The sequence below is a fragment of the Arachis stenosperma genome, chromosome 8 (assembly GCF_014773155.1).
Source record: "Arachis stenosperma cultivar V10309 chromosome 8, arast.V10309.gnm1.PFL2, whole genome shotgun sequence".
NCBI classification, from domain to species: Eukaryota; Viridiplantae; Streptophyta; class Magnoliopsida; order Fabales; family Fabaceae; genus Arachis; species Arachis stenosperma.
The window spans coordinates 21,866,541-21,876,051 of NC_080384.1; the positions used below are offsets into that span (position 1 = coordinate 21,866,541).

General features: G+C 33.5%; 1 protein-coding gene across 1 annotated transcript; it reads right to left on the bottom strand.

The window, feature by feature from the left end:
• Window positions 1–3,764: 3,764 nt before the first annotated feature.
• On the bottom strand, window positions 3,765–7,438 carry LOC130944897 (metal transporter Nramp2-like). Its single transcript, XM_057873483.1, has 4 exons — window positions 6,678–7,438; window positions 6,093–6,229; window positions 5,270–5,922; window positions 3,765–4,515 (listed from the first exon to the last, which is right to left on the bottom strand). The coding sequence occupies exons 1-4, from the start codon at window positions 7,286–7,288 to the stop codon at window positions 4,237–4,239; spliced, it is 1,680 nt and encodes a 559-aa protein (XP_057729466.1). The 5' UTR covers window positions 7,289–7,438; the 3' UTR covers window positions 3,765–4,236.
• Window positions 7,439–9,511: the final 2,073 nt, after the last annotated feature.

Sequence of the window (9,511 nt, forward strand, 5' to 3'; positions counted from 1 at the left end):
AGTGAAAATTTGAAACTAAACTAAAAAACTAAAAGAAGTATGCAAATAATAATAATAATATATATTTACATGAATAATATTAGAGAATTATTATTATATTTAATTATAAATTTAATGTATTTATTATAATTTTATGAATTTATTTAAATTATGTTATTTTATTAATTTTATTTTTTGTAGAACAAAAATATAGAAAGAGAAATAATGAGAGAAAAAAGAGAGAGAAAGATAAAGAAAAATGAGCGAGGGAGTTTATTAAGTTTGGAGAAAAGATTTTATTATAATTGTAATGAAAAAATATTTCGTGACACATTTTGGTTTATCAAGTAATATAAAATATAAGTGGATACTTCCATGATGACGTCTTCACATGAAGATAGCATTGTGCACCATTAGATGAGTTGATATGTTTGACTAAATATGTTTAATTAATCATCTAAGGATTCACAATGTCATCTTCATGTGAAGATGTTATCATGTGAGTATTCTCCTAAAATAGAGTAAATAACTATTTCTGACTATGAAAAATTTAGACGTTGACAAAACTGACCATGAAAAATTAAAACTAAAGTTATATCCATATAAGATAAGTTTTGTTCGACAAAAATAACTAATTATTAAATTTTTGTTCATAATTTCGTAAATATCCCTAACTTTTTATCTTTTTTTATCTCTACACCCAATCTCTAACCCTAACAATTTAATTTCACTCTCTTCTCCTCTGCCTCTACCTCCAACCTTCTCCGATACTTGATGAAGTTGGTGATGATGATTAAGATGAAGAACCAGCTTTGGAAATTTTAGCACATGCACTCAGAAGGTCTACAAGAGAGAGAAAGCCTTCGTCAAGGTATTCTCCACATGAGGAGATCTTTTCTCCTGTTGTGAGGATGTCATCTATTCATGCTGTGCTTGGATTAGCAGCGTCTCTTGATTTGGAGATTGCGCAAATGGATGTGAAGATAGCTTTTCTTCATGGTGATTTAGACAAGGAGGTCTACATGGAGCAACCGGAAGGCTTTGTTGTTAAAGAAAAGGAAGATTTTGTGTACAAGCTTAAAATGAGTCTTTATGGGTTGAAGCAAGCTCCAAGATAGTGGTACAAGAAGTTTGAATCTGTTATGTGGGAGCATGGTTATCGTAAGACAACTTCAGATCATTGTGTATTTGTGCAAAAATTTTCTGATGATGATTTTATCATTTTTTTATTTATGTGGATGATATTTTGATTGTGGGCAAGAATGCTTTGAGGATTAATGAGTTGAAGAAATAGTTGAGCAAGTTCTTTGCTATGAAGGACTTAGGTCCTGCCAAATAGATTTTTGGCATAATTATTACTCGTTATAGAGATTCCAAGAAGCTTTATTTGTCACAGGAGAAGTACATAAAAAAGGTGCTTCAAAGATTTGGCATGAATGATGCCAAATGTGTTGCTAGTTCTTTTGCTCCTCATTTTAAGTTGAGCACCAAGCAGTGTCCAACCACTGATAAGGAGAAACAAGCAATGGATGAAATTCCTTATGCCTCAACTGTTGGAAGCTTGATGTATGCTATAGTGTGTACTAGATCAGACATTGCTCATGCGGTTGGTACTGTGAGTCATTTTCTCTCTAATATAGGTAAAGAACATTGGAATGCTGTTAAATGGATTATGAGATATCTCAAAGGTACAACTAACTTGAGTTTGAGTTTTGGTGGTGAGAAACCTTTGCTAGTTGGCTTTCCTGTTGCAGACATGGCAGGAGATATTGATTCTCAAAAGTCTACTTCAGGTTATTTGGTCAAGTTTGCAGGGGGAGCTATTTCATGGCAGTCAAGGCTACAAAAGTGTGTTGCACTTTCTACCACAGAGGCAGGGTTTATTGCAGCAACTGAAGCATATAAAGAGTTGTCGTGGATGAAAAAGTTTCTTGCAGCACTTGGTTTCAAGCAAGACCATTACGTGTTGTTTTGTGATAGCCAAAGTGCTATTCATCTTGTCAAAAATTCTACTTTTCATGCAAGATCTAAACATATTGATGTTAGGTATCACTGGATACGAGATGTGTTATATTCCAAGTTGTTGGAACTTGAGAAAGTTCACACTGATGACAATGGTGCTGATATGATGACAAAAGCATTGTCAAAAGATAAGTTTAAAACATGTTGTTTGATCGCCGGAATGGCGAGGGCTTCTACCTAGTCGAGATGGGGGAGATTTGTTGGATTTTTTCTCTCCTTTGTGAGGTCCAAATCCAACTTTTTAGGGGTGTATTCTTGTACCCTAGTGTCACAACCCTAGTTCAGATTTTGGGGATCTTTTGAGAGAGAGAGAGAGTAGTCACAAAAGAAAAAGAGAAGGGGGAAAATAGAATTATCATTTTTGTCCAAAGTAGTAAATTTCAAATGGCAGTTCTCAATTGTTCACCGTTGGATCGACTTGAAATTTAAACTGCGTATTCCAATCATTTTGTTCTTCATTCTAGTCGGTGAAGATGTTGATTAAAGATTTGCAGTGAGAGAAATTGGCTTCGCAAGAGAGAAATTAGGTTTCCCGTTTTTACACAAAGTAGTAATATTGGAACGGCAGTTTCTCATTCTTTCACCGTTGGATCAACGTGAAATTTAGACTGTAGATTCTTAACATCTTATTCTTCATTTTGAACGGTGAAGAATTTAATTGGAGGTCTGCAGAGGGAGAAATTGACTTCGACAGCAGCTCTGTTTTTTTGGATATATTTCATCTTCTTGCTTCTTATTTTTGAGCTTTGGTGCTTTGATGTTTTGGCTGGTTATATATACGTTTTTGTGCTTTGTTTGAGACTCTCTTGTACCTCATTTGATTATAGTGGAGTTATTTTCACGTTAAAATCTCAGTGTGTTCTTGTTATTGCTTTACTTGCTATATTTGCTTGTTATAGTTGCTACCATATTGTGTTGTGAGTGCTTCCATATTGTTCTTGTGTTGGATATTTGTGTCGTTTCCGTTGTTAGGCTCTTTCAAGGAGGATGGAAGAAGGAAATTTATTAATTTTGGAGAAAATATTCATCTTAATGTTAATGAGTGTTATGTGACATATTTTGGTTGTTAAATTAGTAATATAATATAGCTATATTTTAATTTTAATTTTAATTTAATTTAATTTTAATTGCAATTAGAGAATATCATGCCGCATATTTTGATTGTCAAATTTGTAATTAGTCATTGATAATGGTATATAAAATAGATAAAATGAGTATAAGAATAAGAGAGATAGAATGGATGCAGAAATGAGAGAAATAGAGAAAGATAGAGAGGGAGAGGAGGAGAAAACTCTTTAATTTTGGAAAAAATAATTTGATTTCAATTACAATAAAAGAGTGACATGTGATATATTTTAATTGTAAAATTAATAATATATAATATATTTATATTTTAATTTTAATTTTAATTACAATTAGAGAATATTATCTTGTATATTTTGATTATGAAATTTGTAATTAATCATTGATAATAATATATAAAAGAGATAATGTAAGTAAATGAATGAGAAAGATAAAGAGAAAGAGAGAAAGAAAGAAAAGAGAAAACTCTTTAATTTTAAAATAAAATATTTAATTTCAATTGTAACGAAAAAGTAATATGTAACACATTTTAATTATAAAATTAATAATATATAACAAATGTTGCATAATTATTTGTATTACATAGTCAATGACCTAATACCATTAAAACTTCCAGGTTACAAAATCTTAAACACACTTCACGAGCTCGCAACACACTCGAGAAAACTGACGAAATTAAATGGAAGACAACAAAAATATACTCCATATTGCACTATTGATTAACTCATACATCTCGTGTATGCTGATTTATCTGGTAAGATCAGCTCCAAGTTGCATTCATGGGGTAACATCTGACAGTTCAAGTTAAATACAAACTCTATACATCAAAGAATAGTGAAGCAGCTTACAACATGTTAGAATAAAGAATGAGGCGTTCATGGAGGGAAGTAATTTATCCTGCAACTTGTAATCGTGTTCCTCTCTCTCTCTCTTTCTTTTCCACACCTTTCATTTTACAGAAAAATATTTCCAACTTATGTTATACATGGCGGGTAACCACTGTAACTATATTGCAAAAAAGAAGTGCAGCTAAATACAAGTGCTTTCCACTTTCTGACCTTGGTGCTCCCTTTAAAGCAGGTTGCAAGGTTAGAAATATTCTATAAAACCTCCTCCATGGTGTATGAAGCAAGTATACTAGTGCAAAAATGATTAGCTGGAGTTTGCAGTACTATTTTCCGGATTTTTAATGTCGTATGAATTTGTTGATTCAATTTGGAGGAGAGAAAAACCCTTGGGGATTCTATTAACCCAAGTGTGTGGAAGAGCACCGCTCTGAGAAACCAAATATGCAATGAATGCAACATAGGCAGCTGTGCAGGAACAAACTACAAAACCAAGCAGCAGGCCCTTCACCTCAGACAGGAAGAAATCTAACAAGAGATACCCATTAATTACCATTATAAGTGCAGCAATAGTCCATGCCACCCTCTACAAAATAAAATACACAAATAAACAAAACATCAGTTCAACAAGACAAATTAATAGCAGGGAACTAGCTTACTAAAACCACTACTGCTGCAAGAGAGTGGCTTGCACATCATTTCTTCAACCTACTTTTACTTCACCCATTCATCCCAGGTCCCACATAATTGCATACATCATGTACAATAGACCTGAACTTTCTGCTAGGGAAATATAAAATGAAACTGAAGCATCTTCGTAATTCTAGAAACAAAGTGCATTTGCAATTCTGACTTATAGCTCTTATGAGGTGATGGATTACCCATATATTTTATGTAAACTAAAGAATCCCAATCTTCATCTAGTTCTGTGAGTTGAGGTTATATAAACCTATATACTTTACTATACAACAAATGGAAATAATGGATCACTGGGCTGTGGTCTGTTTAAATCCTACATCACCCCCTTTGACAAACTTCCAATACAACTGATCAGTACTATTATATGAATACAAAATCCAAAACTTATGATAGGAGATTTCACAGATGTAAACTCCAAGCAAGACCGAACTAGAATAATGCACTGAGATTATCATAAAGAAACTACAATGACTCAGTACATCTAAGCTTATGCAAAACAAGACACAGGTAAAAAGCATATGAATCATTGTGTTTTCAAATAATCTAGTAAGATGAAACTAACTTTGAACTAGCAAGTAGTTGATACAGATCTTACCATTAACAATCAATGAAATGAAAGAAAAGTTGGATGATAATTATACCTCAAGAACAGGCCCAACCCTAAAGGTCCCCATGATATGCTCCTTGGAGACCAACGTCAGGAGGGGAATCAGTGCAAAGGGAATTTGCATGGACTGAAGCACATTAAGCCATTCGTTCAAAACATCCAATGAGGCTTCTGATGTATTAAAAACAATAGCTACGACTATAGTTGGCACAATTGCAAAACTACGAGTGATCAATGCTCTCAACCATTTCTTTAACCGAAGGTTGAGGAAACCACCCATTATGAATTGGCCAGCATATGTGCCTGTGATGGTGCTACTCTGTCCAGCTGCCAATAACCCAATGCCCCATATATAAAGAATGGGGAAGATTCCTCCTCCGTACTTTTCCTCAAGGTACTGCCCTGCATTCACCAATCCGATGCTATCGGCCTGCTTTGTGCCATAAAATCCCTTGGCAAAAACTGTCGTGACAAATAGATTGATCATGAAGGAGACTGCAAGTGCAACTGTTGATTCAATTGTATAGTAGTTGAGAGCCTCCTGTACCCGGCCTTTCTTCTGGGGATCTATCTTCCTTGACTGCACTAAAGCAGAATGCAAGAATACATTGTGAGGCATTATGACACAACCAACAACACCGACAGCTTGACGAATTGTTTTCGAACTAAGTCTTGGAAGCAAAATACCTACAAGAAGAGAGAGAGGGGGAAGGGGGAATGCAGTTATAGTCACGACTAAGAGGACAGAAATACTTGTATTTCTTATATCCTAGAGACAGGTGCAAACTATTAAAAAGACAGGAACTTGGTGATATAAAAATGTCATACGCCAACTACATCAATAGAAAAAAAATTACCCGTCAAAAGTTCTTTCTCACTAGGTTTCGTGTCAGCAAACATCCAGGCAAAAGAAAGAGCCATAGTAGCAATGAGAACTGCAAAAGCAGCTTCCAACTTCCTCACTCCATAGTTCTCAAGAAATAGAAAGACAAAACTGTTTAACAACAGAAAGAACGAACCACAGTTCAGCCCCTTTGAAGTTTGAAAATGAAAAATACGATTAAGAAACTCCCAATCCAACCAATTAATTGTAAATCAAATTGAAGCCAACAATAAAAATCAGTAGAAATGTTGAAACAAGATACCAAAAAAGGTTCATTTTGAACTAGATCCTAGAAGTTCACTTAGCAATCCAACTACAAATTTAACTACATATGCTATGAATTTACACTGTCAACCAATCAAATTACAAAAAAGTGACAAATCACAGTGGGTAGTTGTTGTAATGTATATTTTATCCATACTGATTTCACAAATCCTCGCAATTTTATTGGCTAACACTGTTAGTGCATCGAAGTAAATTTCCAAGACAATTTAGCTAAGCCCTATGAGATTAGAAACAAGTTAAAAAATTTGCATAACTGAATCAGAAAGAGGAATACCAATCAGAAGCGGTAATCAAAACTCCAAGCCAGAGTGGGAAAACCCCGCGGCTCAGAATTTGGATAGCGATGGCACTGCCAATGACCTCTTGAATATCAGCCCCAATGAGTGCCAGCTCGGCCATGAACCATAGAACTAGCCTCGCCCAATTGGGATATTCCTCCCTGCATAGCTCTGCCAGGTGGCGCCCAGTGGCCACCCCAATCCTCGCCGAGAGAAGCTGTATCAAGAGGCCCATGAAGGTGGCCCACATTAGCAGCCATAGAAGCGTGTACCCTGCGATGGCTCCAGCCTGGAGATCCCCTTCGAGATTCCCCGGATCCAAGAACGCTATGCTCATCAGGAACCCGGGACCAGTGAACAGCCACAGCTTCTTCCACGAGAACGGAGGGGGAACACCTGAATCGTCATCGCCGTCCACCGAGTCGAAATCTACCACCTGGATCTTCTCCCCTGCCTCGTACGCCACCTCTTCGTCATCCTTCGATGACGTCGATTGCTTCTGCTGCTGGTGGTGCAGCAGGCGGTTCGCTTCTGCGTCCCTGTCGTCTTCTTTCGACTCATCGTCTCGCGACTGAGCGCCGTTCATAGTTGACTCGCCGGAGCACATGCACTCTTTGCAGAAGACGTAATTGTGTGTATACGCGCTTTTTCTTTAATTCAATTTTGAGTGCTACGGTTGCGGAATATGATTTTTCCGGCGGGGACCGGTGGCGGGTTCTGCCACGATAAGCGCGGGATTGAGGTGGAGCTGCCGTGCGCGGTGTCTCGCTGCGTCTGGCGAAGGCGAATGCGGTATTTATATGGATCTAAGGAAAATGATGTGGAGTCGGTGAGTATTGTGTACGCTGCTCCAGGGTGGGATCGGGGAGTTGGACCAATAGTTTAGCGACATGTCATGTGTGAAGGGATAGTTTGGTCATTTGAGCTGATGGGTGATGTATTTTCTACGGCTCTGATTTGGTTTGAGTTGAATGCCTTGATGGGATTGAGTTCTGAGTAGAAAATCGTCCGTTGGGTAATGAATCACTTGGTTTGGAACCTGGTTGTGTGATTTGTCATTTTTTATTAGTACTAGTATATATTTCCGTGTGCTACACTAGATCATACATAAAATTATATAAATTTTTTTATTAAATTTAAATAAAAAATATACATAACAATTATTATGGTAAATATTTTACAACTTAAAAATATTAAAAATAATTAATATTTATTTTAATTAAATTAAATTTATTGAATGGTCATCTCATTTGCCCGTTTAAGCAAATATTTGGAGTTTGAATCTCGCCTTGTGTATATCATAATCTATTAGTTAGCGACAAATCTTTAATAAATAGAGCATCAATGTGTGGTGGATTAATTCTCGACTTGCCAAGTTAGGAAATCCATAGAAAAAAATTATATCTATTCTATTATATAAGATATGATGCCAAAAAAATTAAAGCGTCATAAATTTTTTACTAACAAAAAAAATTTTTGTTTTTCATTTTTTGGACACGTATCTATCTTTTTAAATTATACATTTTGATTTATATAAATTAATGATAATTAAATGTAAAAAAAATACTAATTAATAAAGGAATAAAATTTAAGATAAACATGTCCTGAACAAATTGAAATAAAATAAAGACTTTTAATTATGATCATTAATTATAATTATATACAAGTGCAATTCCCGTGCCATGCACGTGATAAGATTGAAATTATAATTTTAAATTATTTTTTAAAATTAATTTAAATTATAATAATTTGATTAATAAAAAATTAATATGTTATGCATTGTTTGTTTTTTTTTTAATTTAGTATTAATTGGATTAACTCTAAAATAGTTATTAATCGATTTTAATAATCTACTTTCTTCAATAAATCAAACATATATACTGAATGTGATCATAAATAATATAGTAATAGTTTAATCTATCCACAAATATATTGGCTATTATCACACTCTAAAACAAATTAAATATAAAAGCTATTAGCACGTACTTATAAATCTATAAAATTGCACTGTTTTTAATTTGTGCAAGGGTTTATTTATCAAATAAACTTAAAATATAAACAAAAAATATTTATAAAATAGACCTAGCATCACTTGAAAGAATCATAGAAAATAATCAACTTACCTTATCATCCATAAGAACCATTTCTATGTAAGTCATGTTGTTCTTGTCAAATCTGGATGAGACTTTTCATAATCTTATAATTCTTGCCTTTATTTTTCAAACTTTTTTATTACATAATCTATCATAGATAATACTGTTGATAGAATCGTAGTTAATATCCTTTAGGTATGAAAAAATAATAAACAGAAGAAGTTCTATGTCCGAGGTACGAATTTTTTAGATGATAAATAATTGTAACAATTCACTATTAATCCTTCTATATATATACACACACTAATTATACACGGTAATAGTTAACAAATATTTTCAATGGAGATACTTACTCAATATATATGTTATCGACATTAATTATATGCCAATATTTTTAGGAAAAAGCTAAAAGAGGAGATATATAAATATATATAATATTATTGCTATATAGGAAGCATACATAAATTGTTACATTTTTTTATTATGTTATACAACTTAAAATTATACTATCATGTTAATATTAATCCTAGATACTTGCTATAATTATATCAAATTTAATTATGAATCTAAATAAATAAAATAGATAACATTTAATATTATTTTTTTCTTTTTTACATTCAATATTACTGTAAATATAAAAAGTAAAATAAATAATAAAAAATATGAGAAAAAATAAAATATATTAATTAAAATTCAATTTGTTATCTAATTAATCTTGTGTCCATACGATATAACTT

What these genes read in the sequence shown, in the direction of transcription:
- LOC130944897 (XM_057873483.1), bottom strand. Translation starts at nt 7,288, where the DNA reads ATGTGCTCCGGCGAGTCAACTATGAACGGCGCTCAGTCGCGAGACGAT. An exon ending in TTGATTACCGCTTCTGATTG is followed by an intron (nt 6,230 to 6,677) that starts GTATTCCTCTTT and finishes GTTGTTAAACAG; the next exon opens with TTTTGTCTTTCTATTTCTTG. An exon ending in GGGTTGGGCCTGTTCTTGAG is followed by an intron (nt 4,516 to 5,269) that starts GTATAATTATCA and finishes TTTATTTTGTAG; the next exon opens with AGGGTGGCATGGACTATTGC.